The 15,166-nt window shown below is 42.6% G+C and overlaps 2 protein-coding genes across 2 annotated transcripts in view; one reads left to right on the forward strand and one right to left on the reverse strand.

Moving 5' to 3' along the window:
• The window catches only part of LOC141166836 (nodal homolog 2-A-like), an 85,111-nt gene that overhangs the window by 20,815 nt on the left and 49,130 nt on the right, over window positions 1-15,166 (reverse strand). The gene's annotated exons all lie outside the window — the stretch shown is intronic.
• The window catches only part of TACC1 (transforming acidic coiled-coil containing protein 1), a 131,997-nt gene continuing 130,136 nt past the window's right edge, over window positions 13,306-15,166 (forward strand). The window contains exon 1 of the mRNA XM_073653927.1: window positions 13,306-13,498. Coding sequence (XP_073510028.1) covers window positions 13,434-13,498 — 65 coding nt within the window. The 5' untranslated portion in view covers window positions 13,306-13,433. The remainder of the gene's footprint in view (window positions 13,499-15,166) is intronic.

A 15,166-nucleotide genomic window follows, 5' to 3' on the forward strand; every position in this document is an offset into this window, starting at 1 on the left:
TGACACCTAGTGGTAAGTTTATGTAATAGTTGTAGAATTAATGTATACCGTCCAATTGATGATAAAGTAAGGCTGTGCACACAAGGGACACTTACTATGCTGACTTAAGCGGAAGGCAAATTCGCAGCAGCAAATTGTGTTAAAATCTGTAGCATAAATTGACATGCTGCAAATTTACGCAGCACCGGCAATGTATGACGTCACTGCCATGCGTCGACCCTGACGGGCAAGCTGACGTCAGAGACCATTTTAGCTGTTCTGGTGCAGGAAGTCGGTAGCTTTCTGCATCTCAATACATTTCAACTAAACATGTGTCAGAGTGCGGTTACCGGCAGGCCCTCTCTACGACCTGCTCGCCAATTACCCGGGGCCCACTGAAGAATTGCCCGGTATCCCGCTGGGCCAGTCCAACCCCAAGTACTACAAATTATATGGGGAGCGTGTTCTATACACGAAAAATAAGAATACGTATGAGAGAAACAGACATCTGAATGAGGCCTAAGGATGTAAAATGTTGACCTCACTTTCATAAAAAATAGAATCAAAATTATTTACAATAGAAAAAAGTTTATTTTTTGCATAGTTTTACAAAAAAGTTAGTGACAGAACACTATCATGCCAATATTTCATGCAGTTCAGCTAAAGTAGTAAGTTTAATAAATTTTGAAAAATACTAACTAAATTCATAAAGTTTTAGCAGTAATCATGTTTTATTTAATGTTTATTACTTAGCTAGAAACATTTTATAAAATCTATACATTGTATGTGGAGAGATCGATTTATCATACATCAACTTAAAGGATTATCCATATCATTATTTATACATTTATGTTCATGGTGTTATGAAAATAAATTAAATTGTATCACTATTGATCGTTCTAGATATGAAGTTAAAGATAACAAAAATCTGAAAAGATTGTCTTCACTGAAACCCGCACTCTTCAGGTCATCGTAGTGTCTTAAAACAAGGTGTCTATTTACCAGAACTATCATGGGCAGTGGCTACATCTTGACAGGAACACATGATGAGCATTAATTTCTCTCTAAATCCTTCAACTTCAGGAAACTCTACAAAAGTAAAAAAAAAGAAAAGTCATTAACATTTTTTTTAGTTCACAGCTGTGAGGGAGCCAGGGGACATTTTTTTTTCGGGGTCCAGAGCTGTACTCTGAACTACAATTTCCCCCTATCTCCGCTCTAACAGTTTTCACGTTGCAAGTGTTGACAGGAGATCAGGCTCACGTACCCCCAGAGAGGCTTCCGGCAAAAGTACCATCGGAGAGGCTTCAGGCTCACGTACCCCCAGAGAGGCTTCAGGCTCACGTACCCCTGGAGAGGCTTCAGGCTCACGTACCCCCAGAGAGGCTTCAGGCTCATGTACCCCCGGAGAGGCTTCAGGCTCACGTACCCCCGGAGAGGCTTCAGGCTCACGTACCCCCGGAGAGGCTTCAGGCTCACGTACCCCCAGAGAGGCTTCAGGCTCATGTACCCCCGGAGAGGCTTCAGGCTCACGTACCCCCGGAGAGGCTTCAGGCTCACGTACCCCCAGAGAGGCTTCAGGCTCACGTACCCCCGGAGAGGTTTCAGGCTCAGGTTCTGCCTGGTCGGCTTGAGGTTCAGGTGACAAAGTCATTGGGAACAGGTTCTGGGTTAGACAACAAGGATCACAGGCACAGGTTCAGACTAAGCGGGTTCTACAACAGGTTCATGAACTAACAGAATAGGTTAATGGTTCAAGAATAGGTTCAGGGTCCTGACAACTAACTAGCAGGGACAAACTCAAACTAACACTAAGGAGGGTATTGTACAGCCACCTCCCTACAGGGAAGCATGTCTTAAATACTAGATGCCTCCCAGCTATTGGCTGGGGGCATTTCCAAAGTATGAGCACTGCCCCTTTAAGAATTGGGGAGCGTGCACTGCAGGGAGACCTGCGTGACATGCGCAGGCCCAGGGGACCAGGAAGCCATGCAGGGAACAGAGACACCACTGAGCAGCTGGGGCAGTGAGTATGTCGGTGTCCCTGCCAGGAAGAGGGAGAGGGAACATGCAGGGACACCGGCATTAGCCTTACAACATCTATGGTTTGATTTCTTTGCCTGTGTGGATTGGATGGATTGTTACCGACATCTGATGTGAATTTCATGACAATAGCACCTTTAGAAATATATTTACTTAGAAAATTGGTGATGTATTCAATACGTATTTCACCCACTGTATGTACAATCACATTTCCTAGTAGACTGGTCAGTCTTTTGATCAAGTTTTAGTAGGTGGGAAATTGTTGGTATGAATGGATGAAGCAGTGCGCTGGCCACATCGCATAAAGAATAAATCCAAAAGTCCAATGGTTTCTTTGAACAATTTTTTTAAATTAAAATAAGTAGAATGTAGCACAAAATGGTTTCACCATCTCCACATGGTGACTTGGTAAGATCTTACACATGATCATACAGTACTGGTTCCTTATTTAAGATATACAATAGTGAATCTAAAATACGTACTGTATTAAAAATTACAATTTTATCATTAATAATATGATTATAAAATAATGAATGATGAATTTAAGACTGGTAATAAGAAAGATTTTTTGGGGATTGAGATGTTGCTGGGTCATTTTGAATGACTTTTTGTAGTATACAGTACAGTCACATCCATAGTAAGGAGGAGGTGATGATCTTCCCATGTAATATCTCTTCAGTGCGTTAATGATTTGGGTGGAGTCCTACAGATATGATAGAAGATAGATTGATGGAAGACAGATGACGTGTTCTCGAAGTGAAGATCGAGTAGGTTGGATAAGTTATTTGTTGCTGAATTTATGTTAGATGCAATAAGCCTCCTGGGTGGATTAATATGGTTTTTGTTTTTCAGTACGTAATAAAAATATGGTTTGGAAGGATGTGAAATGGTGAGATAATCTTTCATTTTTTATTAATTATATGTTTATTGTATATATTATTGATCAGTTGTTTTACTGATTTCTTTAAATCTGGAAAGGGATCGTGGTAAAGTGTTTTGTAGTATTTTTTTTCAGGTAGAATATTTCCGTCTTTTTTGTGTAATCTGTGTAGTTGAGGATAACGGTTCCTCCTCCTTTGTCTGTGTCATGGCTAGGTTAGGGGATTCAATCTGCTGGCCTGTGGCTCTGTAGATGGTTCCTCTGTCTACTGAGCTATTGCCTTTTCTTCCCTGTCAAAATGCTGATGGTTTCAATTGTTTTTGTTCACCCTTCTTGGTTTTCCTCCTCTCCAGGTGTTTTCCATTTTACCGCTTTAGTCTGACCTATCTCATTCTGGTTTGGGTTTAATATGTTCACCCTGTCAAAATGCTGATGGTTTCAATTGTCTTTGTTCACCCTTCTTGGTTTTCCTCCTCTCCAGGTGTTCACACTTCACTGCACTTCCTTGCTGGCTATACCTCAAGGTGGACTTGAGTTTAGGAGTTCCAGCCCTTCAGTTAAGGGGTTTACCTGGCATGGTAAACACCAGTTCTATTTGTTCAGTGAGTCTTTTTTTCCATCCTTCCCAGTTCTTCTTCTTTTCACCTCTCTAGGTTTCTGGGAGGTTATTCTTGTTCCGTTCTCCTTAACGTGCCTTCTCTACCTTATATGAATGTGTTTTGAATTTCTCACCCTGGGTTTCCATATCTTCCTGCACATTTTCCTCTTCTCTTGTTGGCAGTGTGTTGCGGCCTTCCTTCTGGTTCCTCAGGAAGTACGAGTAACCCCTCAATGGCCTTTTAGGGAGCCACATCCGAGTTAGTGTTTTTGACTTGTGCGGCTAGGGTCTTTCTAGTCTGTACATGGACCAGTTGGGCGTGGGTGTGGCATCTCCCCGTAGTAGGTCTTCCCTTTTTCCATTACCCGTGCGTGAGTGTATGTTACGTTCACAACAGCCTGCTGCTCTAAACCTTAGATCTTGCTTATTCCTTAGTGATTTCAAAGCTTCTTTTTCTTTATTGATGAGGTTGTGTTTTGTGTCGTAGTAGTTTTTTTTAAGCTGATTATGTTCCGCAAGCATCAGTACATGAAAAGTCAGCTTTGGTATTTTCAGCTTGATCTTTCTTTGTGCATAGTCTTGATCTTTTTTTCCTTAAAGGGAACCTGTCAACATATTTTCCCATTTTCAACTAAAGCCACCACACTTAATTGCTCTATTCCCACAGTCCTTCGATCTGTATTTAAGCCCTCAACTCCCTAATGACAAAAAATACCTACTATGCTTTTGACATACAGCATGGTTCGGTCCGATAGGAGTCTTTTTTCTTTTCTTGGCACCTCCTCAATCCCTGCAGCTGCCGTCCTCCAGGCTTGGTTGATGTGGATGACACGTATTCATCCACAGATTAACATGAATCTTGTACCTGCGCATCCACAGATTGCCACGAATCTTAGAGTGACCAGCAGACTTTCGTGCCAAACCACCTGGACAACCCCTTTAACTGGGGAAAAGAGAGGTGATTTGAATTCTTAGGTTTTTTCATTTTTTTTTTTACATTTTTTGAAAAACCTTTTTTTAAATATTTTTTTGCTTTTCACTTTTTTTTAGTCCCCATAGGGGACCTGAACCTGTGATTATTTGAACGCTTGCATTGTATACCACAGTACTGCAGTATATAGCAAAAGTCACAATCAGTTTAAGGCCGCGGCCCCACTATCAGTATTTGGTCAGTATTCGGTCAGTATTTTTTCTCAGGAGTGGAAGCCAAAACCAGGTGAGGAACAATTAGAGAAAAGGTATAATAGAAACAAGTCACCAATTCTGCATTTATCACCCACTCCTGGTTTTGGCTCCCACTCCTGAGAAAAAATACTGACCCAATACTGATAGTGGGGTCGTGGCCTAAGGTTGCGCATGGTGCAAAGTAATTTGGTATTTACTCCTATATTCAGATAATTGGTGGAAGCTCCATAAAATTCAGTATATTTAATTGTGCCGACTCCCAGAAATAGTACAGCCACAGATTTATCTTTCCGACATTCCCCATGGCTGCTGTAACGGCAGGAATCCACGTGAAAACCAGATGTTTCTCTCCTGATTCCAGATATCCATGACAACTCTTGGGTGGATCGAAAACAAAGAAGCTACAGTAGTTTAGTGTCAGGAGATCTTCAGTCTCACGAATTTTCCCTTTCATATGCTTGTGTCACTTATCGGTGAAAAATGAGACGCAGAATCCTAATGCTGAGTGATGACCGCTAACGTTCTGTTTGTAGATGGCAAGTGGATGTGAACCCGGAAGGCGGAGTGAGTGCAGAAGATTTTTATAAGGTAAGGAAAATTTCAGATAATGGGTCTATATATCTATTACCTCTATATATGCATCATCCCTTAAATTATAGTGTCTGTAAACACCCGAGAGGGCCCCTTAGAAGTAAATATGCATTCTGAATGAGCAAAGGTATATGCTGCTACTTCACTCCATTTCTTAAAAGAAGCCCTCCTCCTCCTCCCATCAATGTTTTTATCCTCCTAATATATTGCAGTCATCATATTATACAGCACTGTGTACTTACAATTGCTCATTTTGCCTTTCTACCCCACTAATTCTTCTCTTTTCTCTGCTCTATGTAGAAACAGGAAGTCTCTTGTCCCTGCATTTTTCATTCCCCTCTTCGACTCCTGATGCAGCTGCTCCCTCCTCCCCCTGACAGGGACTTTTGCAGTGACTCATACAGGGAAAATTGACCTCCTGTTTCTACATAGAGTTTAGAAGAATTGAGCTAGTGAGTTTTCAATCACGGTCCTAATCACAGACCTGATGGAAATAGAAGAATTATCTGGGTAGAAAGGCAAAATGAGCAATTGTAAATACACAGTTCTATATGATGATTGAAATATATTAAGAGGATAAAAACTTTAGTGGGAGTGCTTCATTAACCCCTTTACGATGTGGGGAATACTAGTACGCCCCACGTCATTACCCCCGATTCAGCGCTGGTTCCGGCGCTGAGCCCGCACTGAACCGGGCACATGTTTGCTGATTTATACAGCTGACATGTGCCCGCAACAATCGCGATCCACCCGCGGCTGTTAACCAGTTAAGTGCCGCTGTCAATCTCTGACAGCGGCATTTAACATCGCCGCGCCGGAAGCGCAGCATTGGACTTGCCCATCGGTGACCCGTCACATGATCACGAGTCACTGATGGGTTGGCATGACAACCCGGGGTCTGCAGGAGACCCCTGCGGTTGTCATTGCCAGATTTCTATGAGCGCCGCCCAGTGATCTGGCCCAAAATAGTATCAATGAAAACATCAGCTCGGCGTGCAAAAAATAAGCCCCACCCAGCCCCAGATCCCGAAAAATGGAGACGCTATGGGTCACGGAAAAATGCGTGATCTTTTTTTTTTGTTTTTTTTAGCAAGCTTTGGATTTTTTTTTCACCACTTAAATAAAAAATAACCTATACATGTTTGGTGTCTACGAACTCGTATTGACCTGGAGAATAATAATGTCAGGTGAGTTGTAATATTCATTGAACGTGGTGAAAAAAAACAAAAAAAAAACAACTGTGGAATTACATTTTTTTTTTGCAATTTCACTGCACTTTGAATTTTTTTTTTTACTGTTTTCCTGTACACGATATGGTAAAACCAGTGACGGCGTTCAAAAGTACAAGTCGTCCTGCAAAAAGTAAGCCCTCACATGGCCATATTGACCAAAAAATTAAAAAGCTAAGGATCTGGGAACAAGGGGAGCAAAAAAACGAAAACGACAAAACTGAAAATGCTCCAGTCATGAAGGGATTAAAAGGGTTTACTCATCTACGGCAGGAGAAAACCCTTCCCCTGACTCCTGGTTTCTTGCTTTCAGGAGGGAGGTGCCGTCTAGCTTGATTTGCAGTTTGGACCAGCACCATTCTCTGGCTGCTAGCCCCAACTTTGCGTTCTCCGATGCTGAAAACATATGCAGCTTTGCTTCACCATCAGGCGAGAAATAGCACAAAAGATTGCAGGATCCAGCGCTTACAAGCTTTTAGAAAAGTAAATTGCAATTGGGGAGGCCGGTCTGCGCCATAGAAATGGCCACTGGACAAGATTTTGCTCACCCCAAGTGAATATCATTCACTTTCTTCTGTTTGAAAAGAGAAAATATAATTACATTTTCATTGCCATACAGGTCTCTAGGTTACTTATGTGTGGCGCCCTGCTCCGCACAGGTGCCACAGAACCCAAAAGGGTGCATGGATGGACTTCTCCACAAGAGGCCCTCACACATTCACACACCTCCACCCTACCACCTCAGACCACCAGAGGGAGCCCGTTGAGGATATATATAGGGAGGGTGGAGCCAGGCAGCTCAGTTTAGTTTAGTCTGTGAGTTTAGTCTCTCAGTCAGAGAGAGAGCGTGCTGACGCTCAGAAAGCAGCGAAGAGCAGCACGCCTGCTGTGGTGCTTAGGCAAGCCAAGGCCTACAGCACGAGGTGAAGCCTAGTGAGGGCCCTGAGTGTGGCCGAAGGCGAGAGAAGGAAGAAGTAACAAGGGGGCAGAGGAGCATACCAGGCTCACCCCGAGATATATACCGAACACCGGGTCTGCGCCTACAGGGTCCCTTTATACCCAGTAGGGACCACCGGACACCTGGAGGACTACAGGTCCCAGGTTTACCAAACGCTGACTACAGTACCAGGGCTAGGAGTCACGGAGGCCCCAGCGTCCAGGGAGAGTGATCTCCAAGAGAAGGCCCTACCACCAGGTCAGCAGGTGCAAGAGAGAGAGAGACAGTAACCAAGCTAGGCCTAGCTACAGGCAGGTCAGAAGCTTGGCAAGAGGAAGCAACGGATCAGGAGGCCCTACACCCGCTCACTGGGGAGAGTCCAAAAGTGCACCCTTCGCCCGGAGTACCCTGGACCGTGCCTGCATCATCACCATCCTGCCGTCTCTCACCAGCATCCACCATCTACCCCTACATTGCCCTGGAGCAAGCTCTACCTGTGGAGAGCCACACCATCCCTGCTGCCGTAACACCAGCTCCAGAGGACTGCTCCGCAGCGGCGGCTCCCGTTAGCCGCATTCCACAGGTGGCGTCACAAACTTACTATAAATCCCCTATAAATATCCCCTTTTTGTTGACTGCCCTGGGCCACAGACCGGGCCAGCCACCGTGATATCCCCCACCAGCATCTACCGGCCCGGCACCGGGTACCCCACGGCTCAGGGGGCGCGTCATATGCATACCTGAAGAAGCCGCAGTGGAATGCGCGTCAGGTGTTTGGTGGGTGAGGGTTCTGTGTTTAATTATTTATGCTTATTCATTACTTGTGATATTTGTGGTGTCATACATTTTATTAGCATTTTTATGTGTAGACTTTTATCTTAACTCAACTACCTGTATTTAATTGTTTTTTGAATTTGCATCTAATAAAGTTAATAATTTGCATTGTGCCATTTTGCCATGCCACATTTTTTCTTTTTGGTTAGACTTATGCACCAATGTTATATGAAAGTGCAAAAAAAATGTTGTGCAGAGAACATAATATAATTAGAACCTATAAACAGCCGCCATTATATTGTCATACCATAGTTGTGACCCATGAATTTCAGATACTAAATAAAGAATACATATTACCCAAAAGCAATGATCTGCATCCTATTGCAGAGAATATATAGACAGGTGCATATAACATGCTCCCACCCACACATATCTCGCCAATATGAAGGACTTCATTCACGTACTTTGGCCGTATCCCCCGCAGGTGCATTACATTGCATTTGCTCTGCCCTTGACAGGGCAGAGAGAAGGGCGCCTGTGCAGGAATGTGAAGGCTAAACATATCTCAGCAAGTTTTTTGCTATGTAATCTGAAGGCAGCAGGAGATAGAGGCTGAAACACAAAATTCCGTGATGTGTCACTTGTCAAAGTGCTTGCTTTTGTTTACTAAATGTGAAGGATTTATCAATAAGAGATTAACATTAGAAGACTACATTAGTCCGACTCCGCCCCCTCCTGTGATAAGCAGCTCACGGTCTATGGACTTTGTACACACAGAGCCTGGTGTGGGCGGGGCTAGCTTTCTCAGCTCTGCTTCATTCTAAATCCAAAAGTTCTGATTGTGTGAGAACGGCTGCACCCAGTAATCTAAGTCATACATCGTTGTATTCAGGGTTTCTTGACCTACATCATGCTACTCTCAGATTAGGTAGAAAAAACCTGGTGACAGATTCCCTTTAAATACTCTTTGAAAGCTCTACAACTCACAAAAACTACAACCCGTCTTGCAAAAAACAACCTTTATACAGCAATGTCCATAGAAGAAAAAAAAAGTTACTGATCTTGGAAGAAAGAAAGGAAAATGCAAAACCATAAAAATGAAAAATGGCCGTGATAGGGAGAGATTTTGCATATATAATTTTTCCCCTATGACAAAATACAAATGCCAAATATTATTGAGCATAGCAGCAGCTTATCTGCTGGCAGGAATATGATCAGAGTACTTAGTGAGTGTACTTCTGGGAACCATCCTGTAACGTTACCGGCATCATTTTAAAGGGATCCATAAACTTTTATAAATCTGGAAGCATCCCGCACACGGATAAAAGTTATGTACACTGATCTATCTGCAGTTACAACTTTTCATCACAAATGCACGTACATGTCTGCTTACATTTGCTGTAAATGCTCAGCAAAAAAACCCTTTAATAAAAACTTTATTTGATTTGAAAACACAGGGAATGTTTTTTTTTTAATCTTAGGTGTAAGTTCACTCATCTCCAGCAGATGGCAGCATTTTCTTTAGCATAGACCTTACAAAAAAAAAAGGGAACCGTCAAAATATGAGATCCCTAATGTGCATCCTAATAAAGCTTACTAGAGATTATTATTTTGGGACTAAGGGACTTTTAATGGTAAGGCACAATTCTAAAAACTTTAAAAAAATATATAAAAAAAATGAATCCTGAAATTTGCTGATCCACCACTAGTTGTCAGCAGTGGTCTTTGCATCACTAGTAGTAACGCAATACTGTATGTCCATTTTCTCTTCCTAGCTAATTTGCATAGTAGGATAATAGTAAACTTCTAATAAAAAGTGTCATCACAGCAAGAACACCACACAAAAGAGTGGGAGCTAAGGTTTCCTATTATATAATCCAGCAATTAGAAGTGTTGCACTAAAATAAAAAAAAAAGTTTAAAATGTTTTTGAAACATATAAAAAAAACATAAACGTTGTATTTGTTACATAAAACCCCCCGAAATAATAAAATAAATAATTGGTCATACCAGGTTCATAACAATCCAAACTAATGAAATATGATAAACGTGACGCGCCCCCTGGGCCGTGGGGTACTCGGTAGCCGGGCCGGTGAGTGCTGGGGATGTCACGGTGGCAGTGACCCGGTCCGTGAAAGAGTAAAGAGGGAATGAAGTTTTTTTTAGATAATGTTCGTGACGCCACCTGTGGTATGCGGCTATATGGAGCCGCCGCTGCGGTGCAGATCCTCTGGAGCTGATGGTGACGCAGCAGAGTTGGTTCAGCTCTCCACAGGCAGAGCTTAGCTCCAGGGCAGGATATAGTGATGATTAATGAGGTAAATGTTGTTGGTGCTGTGTAGTGCAAGGCAGGTGAAGGTGCAGATAATAATTCCAGGACACAGTGGGGTGCAGTCTTCAAGGTTTTACTCACAGTTATCACACTGCTCCAGGTTACCAGCACCAGTGTGTAACCTCCCACGCCGTCCTGCGTTCACTAAGGAAGGGGTTCAACAATCTCTCAAGTATCTCAGGAGTACTTAAACGGGACCCCTTTCTATGTTCTTTCCTCGGTCGTCTTCCAGCGCTGGCTCCCGCCCTCCTGCCCTGCGCCTCACAATCAGTGTTATAACCCTGGAGCCTCGGATCTTGTCGGGTGACGTGCAGTCCCCTGAAGCCTATGCGGCCACCTTTTCGGCGATGTAATTGTGGTTTTGGGCAGCTGCACCTTAAAAGTACAGTCGCCTCCGGTTATCTAGCTGAGCCTTGTAGTTCTCCACTAGTTAGAGGCCTGTCCCCTCTGCAGCCTGATCCCTCCACGTTCGTGTAGATTCGGGCGCACGGGTGGCTTCCGCACTCGCCGTGCCCCTGGGATCCCCTCTGTTCCTCTTGGAGCCTTCCTTCTCCCATCCTTTCTCAGTCTGTTCTGACTCTCCCCTCAGACTGACCTGTCTCCTACAAGATGGTTCTCTTCTTATGCTCCTTCTGAAGGAACCCTCTCTCGGTTCCCCCCTTCCAACCAGGGACAGGGCTCAGCACTGTACGCATGCATCTTGCCCTTCCTGCTGGTCTGGAATGGTGTAGTGTTGGATGCAGGTGTTTGGGTCCCGGGCAGCACTCCCTCCTTACCTGAGAGTGGGGTGCCACACCTCTGGGTGAGATGCAGTACCTCTGTGGCGACTGAACCCGCAGGGGCGCCACAAACGCAGTATTAAAAAAAGAAAAATAGAATGACTTGTTTGCCCTTTCTGCCTTCCAAGAAAAATAGAATAAGAGGGTGACCAAAACGTTTTTTATACAAAACAAAACAAATGGTGGTAATAAAAAGTACAATATCCCCTCACCTACCAACGCACCATAAAAAAAACAACAACCACTCACTCAACTCCATTGACGCAAAAATAAAAAAGTTATTGTTCCCGGGATATGGTGACACAAGTGTTTTTCTTTTATAAAAATAGTGAAAAAAATGACAATTTACAAATTTAGTATCTGGATAATCGTTATGACTCGCAGAATCAAGATAGCATCATTTATACTGCACAGTGACCGCACTAAAATAACAGAATAACTGTTGTTTTTTTTCCATTCCTTCCCATAAATATTTATTAAAGGGGTTGTCCGGCCTTCTGATAACAGTCTCCAGTCACTATGTGACTGCAGGCTTCTGAATCTTGACAGCTTGCGGTGCGCATACATAGGGTCATGTGCCAACTAGACGTAGTCAGCTTCACTCAATTCACTTGTATTGAGTGAAGCCGGACACAGTCTAGTCAGAATGTGACCAGAAGTATGCAAATTGCATATTTGTGGTCATATGAGCGCCCAATCTCACTGGCAATGCCGGTAAATCCTCACAGTGCGCGTACTGTGCAAGCTGTCAGGATTCAGAAGTCTGCAGTCTTATCAGAAAACCATACAACCCCTTTAAAATTTTCAATAAGTCTATATGAATTAAGAAAAAATTTTAGGACTCTTGGAGGTGGGGATGAAAAACTAAAAATTGGTTTCAGCGACAAGAAGGCTTTCTAGTAGTGATGAGTTTCTTTCGGCATGCTCGCATGATTTACGGCTGTTAGACAGCCTCAGCACATGATTCCCTAACAAACAGGCAATCCCTGCATGTGTTGAGGCTGTCTAACAGCTGTAAACCATGGAGACGCAGGGACTCGAACATAACATACGAGCACGCCGAAGATACTCGGTAAGCACCTGAGCATGCTCGATGAAAGGGTTAAACGGGCATGCTCGCTCATCACTACTTTCTAGTTTTATGCAAATAATTTAGGTCTAAAGGGGTATTCCCATGTCCAAAATCCTATCCCTATATGTAGTAGGTGTAATAATAATATTAGCAAATACCTCCAATTAGAAATGAAGTATAGTTCTTCTGATTCGCTTGTATAGTCTCTTGCGCATGTATAGGGCATTGCAGGACCTTAGGTATCCACAGTTACGAGCACTGATATAGTGACAGCTAGCTAGCTAGTGGTTGTAACCACGAATACCTAAGGTCCTGCAATGCCTGCACATGAGGAAAGAGACATAGCAAATCAGAAAAACTATACTACGTTTCTAATTTGTGGTATTTCCTAATATTATTATTATTCTTACACCTACTACATATTGGGATAGGATCTTGGGAGATGGGAATACCCTTTAAATGTTTTAGCTTTTCAAGATCTCTGCTTGCTTTGAGTGGATGGAACACTCTGATCTGAGACCCCACGCAGGGCGTTGTACAGACCTGTAGCTTTCTCACTGAGCTCTACGTTTGTGCAGAATCTGTGCACTTTTGACCCCCAGGACCAGACATGATCAATAATACTTTTATGTGCCTACAACATCTGGAATATTTTTTTTTTACTCTTTAAGATGGGAATACCCCTTTAAGACTGATCATAGCAAGGTCTTCTGACTTTTTCCTTAATTCTCAGACAGAACTTTAGCTTGGAAGAAGTTTTACAAGAGGAAATATTAAGAATTACCTTGGTGCATGTATATGGATATGATAGCGGAGACAATGACTTTGCACCTGAAGGAAGTGGCTCAGTGAGTAAGTGCACCAGGGGTTAAGCTCCCAGGTTAGGGCAGGGTGTGCTGTCATTGGTGGATCACAGTAGCTGCCATCAGCGTCTGCTCCCCCTCCCTGCAATGCAGCGACATCCTCACTGCAGCTCAAGGCTCCTACAAGAGATCTCCAGGGAAATACAGGCTGGGAAGACCCCTAGACATCACTATGGGGGGAGCACTGTCCCAGAGAAAGAAGGGTCAACCTGAGAAACCCCCACAGCCCAAGCCCTGGTGAGTAATAGACTTCTTCTCATACACTGCTATATGCAGAGTCATGGACTTCTGTGCAAGTGCAAACGATGGGAGATGATACTGAGCATCGCTTCGCCATCATACTTGAGATTTTTTTCTAAAATATATTAAAAGTTTATGTATGTGTTTTTTATTAGTACTTTATGAGGTTATTAACCCTAAAAATGACCTGCAATTATGATTCTCCATGTCAGTCCGAGTACGCAGATACGAAACATGTATAGTTTATTTTTTTAATTTAAAATGCTGAAAAAAAAATTCAGAAATTTGCATGAAAAAAAAAATTGCTTTTGTCGCCATTTTCTGAGACCTGTAACGTTTTACATTTTCAGGATCTGGGGCTTTTTTTTAATGGTTTTTACTGATACCATTTTAAGGTAGATACAATGTTTTTATTGCCTCTTACTGTATTTTATTGCTATGTTGCAGCGACCAAAAAAAAAACAACATAATTCTGGCCTTTTGATTTTTTTTTCTTGTTATGCTGTTTACCGATCGGATTAATTTGTTTTATATTTTGATAGATCACACACTTCTGAACGCAACAATACCAAATATGTATATATTTTTTTCTATTGTTTTATTTTCAATGGGGCAATAGGGGGGTGAATTGAACTTGTGTTTGTTTATTTTTTCATATTTTTAAAAACTTTTTTTTTAGCTTTATTTAATAGTCCCCTTAGGGGACTTAGAATCATAGAATCATAGAATGGTAGAGTTGGAAGGGACCTCCTGGGTCATCTGGTCCAACCCCCTGCTCAAAGCAGGATTCACTAAATCATCTCAGACAGATGTCTGTCCAGCCTCTGTTTGAAGACGTCCATTGAAGGGGAACTCACCACCTCTCCTGGCAGCCTGTTCCACTCATTAATCACCCTAACTGTCAAAAAGTTTTTTCTAATATCTAATCTGTGTCTCCTCCCATTTAGTTTCATCCCATTGCTTCTAGTCTTTCCTTGTGCAAATGAGAATAAAGATGATCCTTCTATAATGTCACAGCCCTTGACATATTTGTAGACAGCTATTAAGTCTCCTCTCAGTCTTCTTTTTTGCAAGCTAAACATTCCCAAATCCTGCAACCGTTCCTCATAGGACATGGTTTGCAGACCAGTCACCATTCTGGTCGCTCTTCTCTGAACTTGCTCCAGTTTGTCTATGTCTTTTTTAAAATGTGGTGCCCAAAACTGTACACAGTATTCCAGATGAGGTCTGACCAAAGAGGAGTAAAGACCAATAATGACTTCACGTGATCTAGACTGTATGCTTCTGTTAATACATCCCAGAATTGTATTTGCCTTTTTTGCTGCTGCATCACACTGTTGACTCATGTTCAGTCTATGATCTATTAGTATACCTAAGTCTTTTTCACATGTACTGTTGCTTAGCTCTATTCCTCCCATTCTGTATATGCTTTTTTCATTTTTATTGCCCAGATGTAGTACTTTGCATTTTTCCCTGTTAAAAACCATTCTGTTGGTTGCTGCCCACTGCTCCAGTTTATTTAGGTCTTTTTGAATCCTCTCTCTCTCTTCTCTAGTATTAGCTATCCCTCCTAGCTTTGTGTCATCAGCAAATTTAATCAGTTTACCCTCAATTCCTTCATCTAAATCATTGATAAAAATGTTGAACAATACAGGTCCCAGGACG

Source organism: Phyllobates terribilis, unplaced genomic scaffold (genome assembly GCF_046119375.1).
Source record: "Phyllobates terribilis strain yellow unplaced genomic scaffold, ASM4611937v1 Scaffold_11__3_contigs__length_659146591, whole genome shotgun sequence".
In the NCBI taxonomy this organism is placed as follows: domain Eukaryota; kingdom Metazoa; phylum Chordata; class Amphibia; order Anura; family Dendrobatidae; genus Phyllobates; species Phyllobates terribilis.